This window comes from Triturus cristatus, chromosome 3_1 (genome assembly GCF_964204655.1).
Source record: "Triturus cristatus chromosome 3_1, aTriCri1.1, whole genome shotgun sequence".
Taxonomy (NCBI): domain Eukaryota; kingdom Metazoa; phylum Chordata; class Amphibia; order Caudata; family Salamandridae; genus Triturus; species Triturus cristatus.
This window is the reverse complement of record NC_140583.1, coordinates 332,181,412-332,198,250: the sequence shown is the minus strand read 5'-3', so window position 1 is coordinate 332,198,250 and position 16,839 is coordinate 332,181,412. Positions and strand designations below refer to the sequence as shown.

General features: G+C 43.6%; 1 protein-coding gene across 2 annotated transcripts in view; it reads left to right on the top strand.

Moving 5' to 3' along the window:
• Positions 1-16,839, top strand: part of KTI12 (KTI12 chromatin associated homolog) — a 427,307-nt gene that overhangs the window by 103,420 nt on the left and 307,048 nt on the right. For both annotated transcript variants that reach the window (XM_085644050.1, XM_085644051.1), the window contains exon 3: positions 6,668-6,720. In XM_085644050.1, the coding sequence (XP_085500176.1) occupies positions 6,668-6,720 (53 nt within the window). The remainder of the gene's footprint in view (positions 1-6,667; positions 6,721-16,839) is intronic.

Sequence of the window (16,839 nt, the reverse complement as noted above, 5' to 3'; positions counted from 1 at the left end):
TTAGTGATATGAATGGGAGAAGTAAGATGTTGCTTGATCATTAGTAGAGATAGAAAGTGATTCAGTCCTATATACTTCATTTTATGCAAAGTTTCTCTAGAGTCTGTTGAAGGGATTGGTGATTGTCAGTAAGGGGATTATTCATTTGGAAAGATGGAATCCTTACCAATTTAATAAACTCCACCCCCCTCCTCCCGGCTAGGCTTCACAAATGTCTTGGTGCAACTCTGCTTAACCCCTGGTATCGACGGCACCTGAGTCCATTCCCTGAGCTGGCACCAGATGAGGTTCTAATTTCGGCATCTAAGGACCTCTGTTGACTCGTGATGGTCACCAGCAGGATCCTTCTATACTGGTCCCAATCTCCTAAAATCATCGTTTTTGTATGCGGGCGGCCTCTGGCTGCATATGCTGGGCCCTCTAGGCTTGTACAGTGGTGCAACCCTGTTTTCCACCTCTCCAGGGCTGGGGGAGCCTCTTCCTTCCAATGTCTCATGTCTCTTTTGGCCACCATCAGAGCAATCCAGAGCAGGTCATCCTATATCTGTTACTATCCAGATCTATCTCTATTTGCAATAACACCAGCTTTAGGTCCCCTGGGATTTGCCAGCCCAGAACTCCTCCCCCACTGTAGAAAGTAATTCTACCAAGAAGGGGTTCAATACCCTCACAATTGCACACTGTATGCAGTTAGTCTCCACCTTCCTCATGGAAGTGTAAAAACCCAGAGGAGGCTCCACAGCCTGCAACTCGTCCAAATTGGACCAAAGGTGTAATGTACCTGGATAAGCTTAAATTCCACCTGCAGCGTTGCGAATGACTTCATAGCGTGCCCCTGCATTATGTCCCCAAGTGTAGAAATTCCAATTATGTCCCATAGAAGGAATCCCATCAGATGTGTCAATTTGGGTAGCTGGTTCCCAACCCACAACGATGTCCCCTCAAAGTCTGCCCGTCCATCCTCGCAATTTTGTTGAATCTTGCCACGTTGTCAACACTACTGTGGCCGGGGGAGATCCAATGTGCTCACACCCCCATACAGAAGATGTAGCAGTGGTACACCCCACATCACCCATCGTTCATTGGCGAAAGCAGGGTCATAGTCAGTGCCATGCTACCACTCCTGAAGAATCGTCAGTTGTGTGGCCCTATAGCATGAGGTCACATCTGCTGTGATCATTCACCCCCCTATCGTATGTGGATTTATAACTGCACCTCCCTTCCATACAAATCCCTGTAGAATCCCTTCTAGTCTTGTGAAAAATCTCCTGGGGATTATGTAAGAGTTGGTCTGCAAGTGATAAAGGAGTCAAGGAAGTGAAACCATTTTAAAGATAGCTGACTGGCCCAAGATCGACCGAGGTAACACTGACCAGAACACTATCTCTTTCAATAACCTATCTAGCAGGCGTTTGATGTTGCTTTTCCAGGCTCTTTAGGGGGCCAGAGTAAATAGACCCCTCCACTAAGATGGTATACACCTGTAGGTGGAACAATTTGTGGCATGGTGCACAGCAAAGGCTGTGGATCCCCTTTCTGCCCCTGTTTCTGAAGTACTCTTGTTTCTTCTCTCTTTAGCCCAGCAGGGCTCTGCTCTGGGCACTATCAAGGGCTATCTTTCAGCCATCTCTGCTATCCTTCGGTTGGCAGACCAGCCTTCTCTTTTCAAGTCCCCGGTAGTTAACCGTTTCCTAAAAGGCATAACTCATCTTTTTCCTCCAATCCCCTTCGTTATGCCTCAGTGGGACTTGAACCTTGTACTAACCTTTCTCATGTGTGCTCCCTTTGAGCCACTGCATAACTGTCGTTTACGCCTTCTGACTCTTAAAACTACTTTCCTGGTAGCCATCACTTCTGCCAGAAGAGTGAGTGAGCTCCAGGCTCTTTCTTCAAAACCTCCTTTCCTGTCGGTTCATCTGGACAAGGTGGTTCTCAGGACCCGTCCATCCTTTCTTCCATATCGGGCAGACCATTACTTTGCCCACCTTCTTTCCGCCTCCGCATCCTTCAAAGGAAGAAGAGAGGCTCCACCGTCTGGACCCAAAGCGTACGCTCTCCTATCTGGATCGCAGAAACAGTTCTGGGTGGAAGAACAACTTTTTGTTGGCTACGTGGGTGCAAAGAAGGGTCTGGCCGTACACAAATGCACCATTTCTCGATGGGTCGTGCTGTGTATTAACGCTTGTTATTCTCTGGCTAAAAAAGAGCCTCCAGTCGGGCTACGCGCTCACTCCACCAGGGCGACGGCAGCCATTACTGCCTTGGGAAGAGGAGTGCCTCTGAATGACATCTGTCAGGCAGCCACGTGGGCATCGCTGCACACGTTCACCAAACACTACTGTCTGGACAGCCAAGTACAGAGAGACGGCTACTTTGGCCGTTCTGTTCTCCTGGACTTTCTGGTGTGATCGTGGTTCGCAGACCCACCACCGGGGTTGGTATTGCTGGGGTATCTATTCTAAGGTAAGGAATCTATAACTAACGGGTTTCTTTCAGATGAACAAGTTACTTGCATTCGGTAACGATTTATCTGTAAGAAACATTAGTTAGTTATAGATTCCTAAACACCCCACCCATCCTCTCCATTCTGCTAACTGATTTCTAGGGTTAAGGACGTCCTTTCAGGGCCCTAGTTTTGTGCACCAATCGTCAATGTCTTGCATGGCTCTGTGTTTCTGGCGGGAAAGTCGTGTACAGAACTGACGTCAGCGCGCGAGGGCGGCGTCAAAGTAGCTGCCTCGACGTCATGACCACGACGGCAACAAAGGACGCGGAGCCGACCGACGCCACCTTGCGGCGCACAGAGGTACTGCTGACGAAAAAGCTTTCCGGATCCAGTCTGACGCCTGGGGGTAATTCTAAGGTAAGGAATCTATAGCTAACTAAGGTTTCTTACAGATATTTCGTTACCGAAGGTAAGTAACTTGTGCGTCAGCACACCCAAGATGAGGCACTCTGTAAAGCAGGAAAATAAACACTTGGAAAGGAGGCTCCGCACTCACAAAATGAAGCAAATCAAAAGGCAGTTTCAAATTAAAGCGTGGGATTTTATCAGTACAACACTTTCTAACAGAAAGACTTTTCCAGACGTCACATTAAATAGGTAAAACAACTTGCAAATGTGTGTGTACATATATGTATAGGTTTAAAAACACTTGAAAGTAATCAAATGCATAAGAGATAAAACATAAGCAGACGAGTAGTAAAACACACCCAAATCATAGTAATAATGGCACACTTGCAAGCCAAATACAAGGAATCAAAACATAATAATGGACGTCCAATGCGAGAGACAAGTACTGTCAAATGCCAGGAATAAACACTGTCAAATGCAAGAACCAAATATAAAGAGCATGTATGCACAACATGTAAACATCAGAGAGCAATGAAACTTATAGCTCATGCATCATAATTTGAATTGAACACAGCATTCTGATTAGCGTGACTGGGAAGCACTTTCAGTTATACAGACGTCTCAATGGGACAGCAAATATTTCCACGTGATGGTGCGTCCACCCCGCGAGTTAGCTTCTGTATGAGCACCAAAACTTCCTGTCTTTAATACCTTTTGTTAAAACTGAGAGGGACTTCTAGATATGTCCCCTCCCTTCATATATTGCAAAACCAAGGTTGACCTTACCCCCCTGTTTCAAGGTCAAGACTGAAGCTGGCCAGCCCTCCGTGTTTTGACTCTGAGACCAAGAAGTACATTCCTCTCTCACTCTTTCAAACGCACAACCCACACGTTCTGTTCCAGAAGACCTGTTTTGCTTTGTGCCAAGAAGAAAGAAAACTTCCCCCTCCTGAAGGTGCAAGAAAACATGAATCATGCCAGAGCACAAAAATGATGTACCTTCAAAATGTATTCAGTTAAAATACATAGTCAAAAGTCACCACAATCTCACGATGTAAAAATATATGTAGCATTACAATGTGGTCATGTTGGCATATTTAATCATACATTGTGGGAATGCCCGATACTACAAACGTTTTGGTCAGTGGTGGCGAAATGCATGGACATGCTCTGCCGCGATACTGTGAAAACGTTTGCAAAAGTTGTGCCTTCTGGATGTTTGGGGTGAAACGGATTTCAATCACATGGAGCAAATGTGGATAACTCTGGGACTGGCGGTAGGCAAAAGGACTATTGCTCAGCTATGGGGAGCAGAGCAACTGCCGCACCTGGAAGACTGGAAGAAGGATATGTACTGGTGCTATGTTATCCGAGAGGGTGGTATAGGAGGGCTGTGGCTGTCCCCAAAAATTGGCGAAGACTGTGGGTAATCGGAATAAATATATGGGGTGTTAGATGCGACTAGCCTACCCACACTGTGCTTGCTGAGTAAACAATCGGCCATTCTGTTTTGCAAAATGAAAATGTTTTGGAGGGAATGGAAAGTGAAGATGCAGATTTTACATAATGAGATATTGTATCCACAGAAATTGTCAATACACAATAATATCTTGAATATAATTACTATACCTAAACTGTTAATAAAGATTTACAAAAAAAAATTGAAACCTTTTTTAGCACACGATCAACAATAAGAGTAGTTCATTAAATTAGTGATTAAACAACCAATTAAACCCAAAATCAACATCGCATAACTAAAACACCCTCACACAGCATAACAGTCCATCTCCCCTTACAAGACTCAGCAGTTCAAAAACTAACCTAAATACTCGTAGACACCTGAATTATTCCACAATATTCAAACCATACAGGTCATTCAGGAACAGCACTGCAAGTGAGGTTCTCAGCAAAATCCTCCAGGATAATATACACTGGAAGGACTGGACAAAAGGTACATTTCTAAAGCAGAAAGGAGGTGATCTTTATCACGAAACCATGCTCTGTTACCAAAGTCTGTGAGAGTAAAAAGGTACCTCAACATTTAGACAACCCAAAATGTACTTCTATCAGAATTCCCACATTTCACAATTTCATGAGGCTATGTGTCCAACGTTAGGGCACCTCCCAATCATCAAAATTAGAAAATACAGTTCAATACAGATTGAAATTGAATGGACCAACTCAATAACAGAGTTCTAGAGCAATGAAAAGTTAAAGGATTTGTTTGTGTGCAAATTTCAGAAATAAAGTGGTAGAGAGTGAATGTCATAAAGGATCTCCATGCACATGTATACAGTGAATGCAAATAACAGAAATTATTCAAAGTCCCAAGTGGGCAACAAAATTAGGAGAGTAAAAGACCTCCTGTCTTGTGAAACAGAAAAGACTTCTCAAGACATCTGGCTCATCCCAAAAATGTAGCGCATTTTATACATTATTCGTTCATACTATTTTACAGAATCATTGTGGTGTCAGCAAATTACAGCACATGAAAAATATACAGAATCATTGTGGCGTCAGCAAATTCCAGGGCATGAAAAATAAACGTCATGTTACCGGAACACCTGAGCACTCACTAACTCACTGCATTGATAATTGTTCAGCACCTTCCATGCTAATGTCATCCTTAGATGCTAGTACAAAACTAGATACATGAATGAATAGGCATAGTGAATCAGCAGAAGGACTTGGTTATAATTGGAATTTTTACTGAAGGTTCATTTGTGAGCAGAACAACCAACACAGTGGAAAAGAACAGCTTGACTGCGCGCTGCAGAGTTTGCAAGGAGAGAAGGTGGGAAGAAACATGAGGGATGGGGTTGACGTCCATCTTGGACAAGGAAGTATTGAGTCTAAACAGAGACCTAATTAACACACATTCCAAAATGTAAATTTCTACACATCATAGACCATGTGTTTCAGTAGTAACAACACTAAATCAGTGTGTACATGGTAAACCAAGTGTTAAAATTCAACCTGCTCATTTTTAATGAGGGAGAAAAATTGAAACGCATTAAAAACCGAATTCTGAATCACTTGCTTATACTAAATTCGAAATTACTTTTTTGGAAATAGGTGGGCGCTCTGTTGATAACTGGGTGAGCAGGTATTAATGGTACTTTTCTGGCCCAATTTATGTATCTCCAACGATCCTATACTATTATATATCATGTATTCAGACCTGTGTTTTTTTCCTTCTTGTTGGAGGCAGAATAAAAAAGTGAGTGCTACTGGTTGGCAATATGTTCTTGGTATTTTTTTTATTTTTTTGCTTCTCTTTTGCTTTTAAATTAGTTGTATCTTTCAGCCAGGTTATTTCCTTTTGTTCATTTAACATAATGTACATTTAAGAACATAATTCTTCTTTGGTTCTTCGTCCACCCTAGCAGATAGGGATAGTCGATGTGCAGGTATTTTTGCCCCTAGTTTTTAGCTATAATTATAAAAAAGAGTTGTATGTTCTTGGAGACCCTCTCTCCCTGATTTTAAAATGCCTAATACTTGTCACAACATAAAACAATTAAGTCTTTGCGATCTTGCTTTAAAGATGGAAAAAGAATCCAATTCAGGCATTAAGACTGAATTCCTCAATAGCCTTTGAAGCTCAGACTAAACAGAAGAAAGCAGTGTAACTCATTATCGTAATGGAAACTATGGAACAGTTTCCTTGAAAAAAATCCTGCATCATTAAAGCGTCTCATTTTCTTTTCTTAACTTTACTTTATGAAAAAGTTGCCTTTTTGAATGCCTCCTCTGATAGTGCTTCTAAAGCTGCAGCCGTCTGTGTTAAATCGAGCTTTCTTCTTCTCACAGGAAGCTGAACAAGGAGGATGTGGTGATTCTGGACTCCCTTAACTACATAAAAGGTATTACGTTACCATTGTCTGAGTTGTTTTTGAATTGTTGGAATTTTGGATTTATTGTAGTCTTTATAAATCAATGTCATGAGTGCCAGCTCTCCTCTACTATCACCTTATCTTCCGGTGCTGTTTTGTTATATTGCTCTTGTATTTGTATAGCTCTGACAGTCTACTGATTTGCTCTGGCATGCTCGTCTGCGGGAGAGCCATGGATTGCAGAGTGTGGCCAGTGTTTTGTCATTGTTCCTGTGCTTAAACTTGAAGCGAAGGAAGTGCGTGATTGGCCCTTGTGATTAAGAGAGGCTGTCATGCAGATTGTAAGGCAAGCTGTTTTGCAAGCACATATCTACAATGTGATATAGCCATCCAGGAACAGTGGTGTAGCTGCGTTGAGCAAGGAACATAATCGGTCCGACAAGACATGTTTAGTTAACATTTTAATTCTGGTGTGTTTAGTATATCAGTAGGTTGTGGATTTGTACTTGTGAATTGTCCCTGTCCAATCGGATAACTCAAATGCGGCCATTTGTTTTTGTCATCAGATGCAGAAGTGTTGGATTTGGCCCTGTCTGTGGGGTCACCCTCAACCTTTTGCCTTCACCCTCCTGTTTTCTGAACCTGTTTTGGTTGGCTTTTAGGACTCTGTGGACTTTACCTCTGCTAATCAGTGCTAAAACGGTTGTGAGTTTTCCTTTAACCATGGTGACATTGGCTTAGACCTAAGTGGCACATTTAATTTTCTTGTAAATCCCTAGTAAAGTGGTACTATAGGTACCCAGGGACTTTAATTTAAATGCTGCTGGTGGTCCTGCAGCACCGACAGTGCCACCCACTAAAATAGGCTTTTAAAACAAGCCCCAGGTTTGCCATTGCAGCCTGTATGCAGTTTTAAACTGCCATTTCGACCTGGCAAAATGAACCTCTTGCCAGGCCCAAACCTCCCTTTATCATACAGATACATCACCCATGTGGTTGGCACTAAACAGTCCATAAGGCAGGATGCAATGTATTTAACAAGTTGGACATGTACTTTTAAGTTTTACACTTTCTGGTAGTGAAAAACTCAATTGTGTTTTCACTACTGTGAGACCTACCTCTCCCATAGGATAACATGGGGTTACCTAATTACAATTAGTAAGTGGTAAATTTTGAATGGGAGCAGTTGGGGAAGTCATGGGTAATTGTAATTTAAAACTAGGCCTAGGTGTGAAATTTTGCTTACCGAGTTTTTCCCACTCGGCGCAGTGTTTTTTCCTTGCTCGCCAACACTAAGTTGGTGAGCGCGAGTAAGGAAAATATTGCTCCAGACCACCTCCCAGCGAGATTTCTCAACGTGAGCGGTCACGGGTGTTCGCTGCCGCTTGCGTTCAGAAACCTTCAATTTCCGTTGAGGAAGCTCCTGCTCAAGCAGAACATCTACTCGAGCGGCAGTTAGAAGCTATGCCCTCTTGCACTGGGTGTAGTACAGTTCGCACTGCAGCGCGGGACAAGCACCAGGTGAAAATGACACTTTTAGTAAGTTAACAAAGAGAGACGGGGGTTGGGCCAATACCAGGTCAGCAAGGCTAAGTCACTAACAATAGAACAACAATTGAATTGCCAGTGCTGACGATCCTTTAAAACATTCACTTGTTTCGTGGGCACACAAATTAATTACTGTGACCACCATTTATTTTGTCATATTCTGAAATGTCAACGAATCATTTGTGCATGAAAAACTCCTAGTCAGCTGACCACCATATATGAAAAACAATACCAGCATTTTTTTTAAATCACATTAATTACCCACAACACATTTAATGCAAATCATAACTTACATATGTGAAAAATATCAACAACCAATTCACATCTGTGTGTACACCTAAATAACCTTGTATCCTGGTTCTGAATTAAATAGCCCACTCAGAGCCACAGTAATTTAATCATTCATCTATCTCCCGTCAGTTGGTTAAAACCAGAAGCATGACATAAATAACTTGAATTCAAAGAATGGTGCCAGGTATGTATTCCTTACATCATTTCAAATCCTGTTCCCTGGACACCAATAATATCTTTGAAACACGCTCTATGGTGTGCAACACTGTCGATTTTGTTTTGAACCCTAATCAATTTGGGGGTTCTCCTCAGGACACAGAACGACTGAAAACTATAAACTAAAAAATTGTTTTAGTGTTTAGTGAAGTCTGTGGGGGGGGGGGGGGGGGGGGGGGGGGTTACAGGATTGTCTGTGACCCTAAACTGTTTACCTTAATTGAACTGCAGAACTGATACTATGGTCCCTCCTTCTGTACGACTGTCCCAATAATTTCTAAAAAACAAAGACAGGGGTTTGTTTAATTACCTGGCTAAGTTGTAAAACAAACCCGGAACTTCATATAATCAAGACAAGCTCTTGTGGACTCAGTTTAATGTAGTAGTGTACATCCAACTTAAGAGTGGTTGGCTGCATCTTGCAGGGAGAATCGATTTGAAGGAGATCTGCAAAGATATGCATATGCCAATAAGTGATCAAACCAACAAATGTTTTAATAAAGCTGAACACAGATGAAGAGAAACCATTTGATGTCTGTCAGCAATTGCTGGTAGCATTTAGAATTATTAACTCTTGATGAACTCATGTCTAATGTGAGTAGGCAAATTCATTCATTCAAAAAATGTTAAATTCAAACTATGAGCAATACTCCTCTCCAGTGTTGTAAATGCACAATTAAAATGAAGACGCCACTAAACCCCATTGTTGCATAATCTGGCTCCTAGGTCTCTTGCATGCTTGAGCGGAGTGATAACATATCTTCAACATGCCAAACAGAAAATGCATAGTTCTCTTCACTTTTTAAATGCTTGTAAATTCTTCCTTTAACCCCTTCGCTGCTAGGCCTTTAACCCCCCCCCACCCACCGTGCTAAGACTTTTTTGGGCTATTTGGGGTAGTGCACGCTCGGGCCCCTATAACGTTTTGACCACAAGGTATCCACGCCAAATTTGCGTCCTTTTCTTCCAACATTATAGGGATTCTAAAAGTACCCAGGGTTTGTGGATTCCCCTGTTGTGGTCCCAGAAATTAGCCAAAATACAGCAATTTATTTATCTGAGTTTTTCTCTGCAAATGGTATCAAAAAGGGTTTGCGGGGCTGAAATCACTGTTTTCCCAGCTTTTAGGGAATGACAGACTTTTGTCAGAAAACCAACATTTTTTACTCAGTTTTGGCATTTTTCTGGGATATAGCCTTTTTTTGCTATTTTTTTTGTGCTTTCAACCTCCTTCCAGTTAATGGTAGAAATGGGTGTGAATGCAATAATGGATCCTGGAAAGCTATACATTTTAGAAAAGTAGATAAAATTCTGAATTCAGCAAGGGGTCATTTGTGTAGATCCATCAAGGTTTCTTTATAGAAACTAACAATTAAATATAGGAAAAATTGAAAATTAGTTGAAAAAAACAGCCTTTTGTGTCACGGTTTTTACCTGTAACTTCTTCTAATTATGACAGCTCTTTGAAAGCAATATACCGTTACATCCGCTGGACCTTCCTGCTTGTGGGGATATATAGGACTTGTAGGTTCACCAAGTACCCGACGAACCCAGAGTCAAAAACTGAGCAGCAATTTGCAATGGTTTTTTATTATGTTCCGGGTATATAGCAATTATTGTGGGAAAATGTATACATGGAAAAATCGGTATGAAAGACACCTATGTATTTCTGAAATGTGAACAAATTATAGAGTTTAGAAAAAGTACATATTTGCACATTTTCGAATTTGGGAATACTCATACTAGCATGAGAATTATCGGTCATTTTTCAAAATGACTTCTTTTTTAAACAATGTCTTTCATTTGGAAGGCAGAAATGCATCAAAAATCAATAGGTAATAACAGTTGCTTTACAAATCTGAATTACCCCAAGTCTCCCAATAAAAATGGTGCCTGTGGTTAGGCATAGTGCCCACGACAGGAAATGGCTCAAAACCCAACGTGAACACACCACATTTTCACAATGAAAATGTACTCTTTTTTTGCGAAGTGTCTAGCTGTAGTTTTTTAAAACTAGCTCTGCCGGCACCTAGGGAAACATAGCAAACCTATACATTTTTTAAAACTACACACCCAGGGGAATCCAGGATGGGGTGACTTGACTGCCTACCACCAGGTTCTGTTACCCAGAATCCCTTGCAAACCTAAAAAATTGTCAAAAAATCCACATTTCTGTGGTGGAAAGTTCTGGAATCTGCGTGGATCCATAAATTTACACCCACCCTGCGTTCCCCAAAGTCTTCTGAGAAAAATGGTACCTCACTTGTGTGGGTCGGCCTAGTGCCAGCAACAGGAAACGGCACAAAACGCAGCGTGGACACACCTCAATTTCGCAGAGAAAAATGACCCTTTTTGGCAAAGTGCCTAGCTGTCGCGTTTGAACCCTAGCTCTGCCGGCACCTGGGGAAACCTAGCAAACCCATACATTTTTGAAAACTAGACACCCAGGGGAATCCAGGATGGGTGACTTAGCTGCCTCCCACCGGGTTCTGTTACCTAGAATCCCTTGCAAACCTAAAAAATTGTCAAAAAAAACACATTTCTGTTGTGGAAAGTTCTGGAATCTGCGTGGATCCACAATTTTCCACCCACCCCGCGTTCCCGAAAGTCTTACGAAAACAAGCATTTTCAATGCAATAGGTCTCGCATTTGTGAGAGTTCAAGCTATTGGCATTGTAAATGACAATGCATTTTATTTATCTGTGTTGATAATTAACACATAAATAAAAGGCATTGTCATTTACAATGCCAAAAGCTCAAACTCTTGTAAATGCGAGACCTATTTAATTTCAAAGAAGCGGCCGCCATTGTCCCGGGCTGCTTGGGAAGTGAAAGTGCGCATGGTGCGCTGAATAGTGCAGGAAAGCATGTCGTACCTGCAGTAGGAGAAACTAATTAATGAAAATAGTGCTTACAGACATATCGTGTAACAACAGAAGTAAAAGGGCCAATCCTCATGGGAGGTTACAAATGAAGACAAGGTGGTACTAAGGCAAGACTAACAAGCCAATTAACGAATCAGAAGCCTTAATTTACAAAGGACAATGACACAAGCCAATGACAAATATGGGCGGAGAGTGGGAGGAGTTTCAAGTCAATACTTGAATACAGCATGTCACGCAGAGCAGCGCATGCGCTGCCCAGGCTTGACCTAAAAACGGCCCCATCGGTCCAAAAAAAGCCCTCACCCTTCCGGCCCATCGGGAAAATGCCCGGTGCCCGCCACAGCCAGTCTAACTCAGGCCCTACTGCTGATAAGTCTTACAGTTCATAAAACCTGCATTTGAGGTAGTACAATTCATTCAGACATGCACAATATTGAATAAACTCCCAAAGAAAACCAGATCTATCCAGAATCACTTGAATTTTAGAAGAGATATAAGGTCCTTCTCTTCTTAGAGTTTAAAGCTCGGCTACCTCTAAGGGTACAGCCCTAACTGGGTGATATATGTTACTTGCGCTCCTAAACTCACACGTCTATGCTTTCCACCATAAATGCGTAAAACGTGGTCAAACGCCATTGCGTCAAGCTTGGAGCACTCTCTGGGCATCACACACGCGCCACCACCAAGACTTGATGGCACAGCGACCATCACCTCATCTTATCCGAGAACCTCAGAAGGGGAAGCCCGATTCGTCTTCTGCAAGGCGCTTCAGGGGCCCGACAAGAGGTATGATGACATGCTATAGAATCGATACAACATTTTGCATTAGGCGCCTCGGTGCTGCCTCCTGAAGCCTTGACTACCCATCCCCTTGCTGATGACATTTGGTTTCAACAGACCTGCACCTTTTTCCTCGGGCAGGAATCGCTCTCCACCCTTTTCAACACCACGTGAAAGAGAAAAGCGAAGCGTATTTAGCGCAAAGATGACTGAATGGACGCAACGAAGTCAGAAGCACCAGCGCAGCATTTCTTATCACAACATTATGTTACAGTGCCAATCCGAACCCTGCAGTGTGAGACTCATCCCTCCTGGAATCTCAAGGACAACCAATAAGTGCATAGCGTCAAGAGGCTTCTCGCTTCAAAGTGGGCGCTAACTGAACGATCTCATTTTCTGGGAAGGCGAGAGTAGCAACTACGCGTGCCAATACACCCAACCCCTATAATAATAAACTATTCAAGTTCATTTAATTAAAAAAATCAAGAAAATAAAAATAGCAGGTTATTAATTGCCATGCTGTGTTGGAAGTAAGCGAGGGCTTGGAGTGCCAGGGAGGTGCGGGTGTAATGGGCGACCGCCCCTGCCATCTCGCGGCAGCGACACGGCGCCTGCCGCTAATTGCCAGGGCGCGAGGCGGGCGATCAATGGGCAGACACCGCCGCCGTGGCACCTCATTAACAGAGAGTCGAGAGGACAGCTAATGCAATTTACAAAAAGAGGCACTTTTCCGGCGGGTGCCCCCTCCCCGGTGTCCATGCGTGACGGCGGCGAGGAAGATGATGGCGGTGATTAATTTTATAAGTTTTAATGAATGGCTTGGAGAGGCCTGACCCCTCCGGGGTGAGCGCGGCGCTGCGGGGACCACAGACGCACAGCAGCGAGGAGATTAATACGAAAACACCCTCTATTTCCATCACACAGACATCCTGGGTGTCATTAGAAGAACAAGCCCGGCTTCTAAAGCGGTCCGGACGCGAGCGCCCGCCGCGTGAAAGTGAAAGCAAATTTGGCGTGTGAGCTTGTTGGGGGAGCGCATTCCAGGCGGGGGAGCGGACCCTTTGAAGTATGATGCCGAGGCTGTGACACGTGCACGCGCCAGTGGGCTGAAGCGCTTCCCCAAACGGATTGCATGGCGGCACGATGTACGTGATTGTGCGCGTGCTCGCCATGCAATCCACTTTTGGGAGCACTTTGAAATGCCCCTCTTACTAGAGTCTCGCATTGCGATTGCGTAAATGCAATAGCTAGGCGAGACCTAAAAATGGTACCTCACTTGTGCGGGTCGGCCTGGTGCGCGCAACAGGAAACGGCACAAAACGCAACGTGGTCACACCTCAATTTCGCAGTGAAAAATGACCCTTTTTTTGCCAAACTGCCTAGCTGCAGTTTTTGAACCCTAGCTCTGCCAGCACCTAGGGAAACCTACCAAACTCACACATTTCTGAAAACTAGACACCCGGGGGCTTCCAGGGAGGTATGGCTTGCATGGATCCCCCAACGTTTCCCTACCCAGAATCCCCTGCAAACCTCAATTTTAGCTGGAAAAATAACTTTTTCACACATTTTTGTGTGGGAAAGTTGTGGCATCACCGGGCTCACTCAAATTACCCACCACCCAGCGATTTTTTTTTTTTTTTTTTTTCCCCCCCCCCCCAGGTGTCCCGGTAAAAATGGTGCCTCACTTGTGTGGGAGGCCCAAGTACCCGCCACAGGCCTGTTCCACAACAACAAGGCTTCCTATCACAGACTGCTGAAATTGAACAAAAGTCAACTTTGACTCAGGAGAACACTCCTTGTACACAACAAAAGCATTGAAAGTTGCTAAATTGAAGAGATGGATGGCCAACTATTTGTACCAAATGTACGCCTTACGAATAGCAGTGTAAGGTTCAACACCACCCATGTGCTTATTGTAGTCTAAAATGCACACCGGTTTGCGTACTTAAGCAAACCGACCCCAAACAGCCACAGGTGAAGTACTCTCATCATGGATGGTAGTCAGCATGTACACATCCCTCCTGTCCATAAATTTCACAGCAAGTAGTTCATCACTATGCAAGGAACTGCACTGCCCCCTCTGAAGTTATTTGGAAGCAAGCTCTTTTGGATAAACTTTACGGTTAGAGCGGATTGTGTCACAAGCAAAAGTGTCCACTTTGAGCAATTCCTTAAACAATTGCACAGCAGTGTAGAAGTTATCAAGGTACAAATGGTGGCCTCTGTTAAACATTCCTCTAGCAAGATCCCACACAATTTTCTCAAACTCAAAAAGTGGACGGACAACCGGGGGGGGTCAATGGTGGAATCCCTACCAGTGTACACACGGAAATTAAAAACATATCCTGTCCTACTCTCAGACAACATATACAGCTTAATTCCATAACGTGCCCTCTTGCTAGGGATGTACTGCCTAAAAACCAAACAGCCCTTGAACGGGACTAAAGACTCATCAATAGATATTTCTTTCCCTGGAGTATAGATCTCTGAAAATCGATTTACAAAGTGGTCAAGAACAGGCCGACTCTTAAAAAGACGGTCACAGTCAGGGTGATCTCGTGCTAACGCCAAAGTATTATCAACAAAATGCAGCATCCGAAGCAAAAGTAAATACCGGTCACGGGTCATAATCGCAGGAAATATGGCCGTTGCCATCAAGGGACTGGTAGACCAATATGAAGCCATGTACGGCTTCCTTATCAAGCCCATCAAAGTCAAACCCAAAAACTTCTTCATCTCAATCAGATTTGAGGGAGTCTACCGGGTAGCTCTAGAGTGGGGCTTAAGTGTGGCACTGTGGTCTCTCAAAAACTGTTCAGCATACAAATTAGTCTGCTCAACAATCTCAGCCAAAAATACATCATCCATAAACAGCTGAAAGAACTGTATAGGCAAAAACAAATTGCAATCCTCACTAAAGGCAGGCAACGCCGGCTGCACCATGTTGGGATCAACCCAGAGTCCAGCACTTCCAGTAGGAAGCCTTGCAGCCTCAGGCTGCAATACCGATGTCTCTTGCTGCACCATCAGTGTCTCCCTCTTAATAACAGGCACTTCTTCCGCACTGAGAGTATCTTCATCATCCGATGATTCCATGTGGAGAGAACTCACTACCTAAATCTTACCCTCCCTCCTCTCCTTCAGACGCTCTGTCAGTCTCATAATCCTGCTCCGAGGAAGATTCAAGCAGCATACCAACAACCTGCTGAGCAGTCATTTTACGGCTAGCCATAATCCTTACTAATAAAGGTAACTTGTCAAACAAGTCAACAACAACAAACACTTTGAAAAATAAGTAATAGACAAAATGCGTCTATCAGAAAGATCTATATATTCCAAAATGATACCACTCACTTGCCAGAAGCAGCTAGACTCACCACCACCTACTCTGCACAGACCCAGTAAGGATCAACAATATCCCACTAAAAAAGAAAAGAAAATTACACATAAGAGAATGCAAAACACATCGCAAAGAATTTCATGCTCAAAACACTACCTATATATGCTGCCATTATGATACCACTTGCAAAAAAATTAATTCATGCATGACAATAATACTCATTTGGAGTAAATACAACAAAAAAGTTTTTCTTACCAAAAAAATGCAACTACGCAAAACTGCAGAACAACCACTGCCGAAACCGCAAACAGGAATGAAAAGCTTTACACTAGAGTAAAAAGGAAAAATAAAACATTACAATCACATATGCAAATAATGCACTAGTCCACATACTATCCACCAGCCAAGCAAAGTTGGTAGGTGGGCCTAAAAGAATAAGGCCGATCTGCCCCCACAGGGAGCAGAAACAGGCCAAAAATTCACCATCGTAAGGGGGAGCGACCCTTGCCCAAGTGGTCACTCCCCAACACCAACATTTAAAATGCCACTGGTGTCTACTGGATTTTGCCCCCCTAGGGGACAGATGGGCATGAAAACATATGGCCGATCTGCCCCCAAAGGGGCAGAAACGACCCCAATAATTATCCGATAAAGAGGAGCGACCCTTGCCCAAGGCGCCGCTCCCAACAACACAAAAACAATCCTTGGTGGCCTAGTGGGCATACCATAAAACTGTTTGTCGATCTGCCCTTCCAAGGGGTCAGAAACGGCCCAAATAAATGCTCCCCAAAAGAAAAACAACAGTTGCCGAAGGGGCTGCCCCCCAAAAACATATTGCTCCCCCAAGGGGAGCGACCCTTGGCCAAGGCGCCGCTCCCAACAACACAAAAACAATCCCTGGTGGCCTAGTGGGCATACCATAAAACTGTTTGTCGATCTGCTCTTCCAAGGGGTCAGAAACGGCCCAAATAAATGCTCCCCAAAAGAAAAACAACAGTTGCCGAAGGGGCTGCCCCCCAAAACATATTGCTCCCCCAAGGGGAGCGACCCTTGGCCAAGGGGCCGCTCCCCAACAACACTAAAACAATC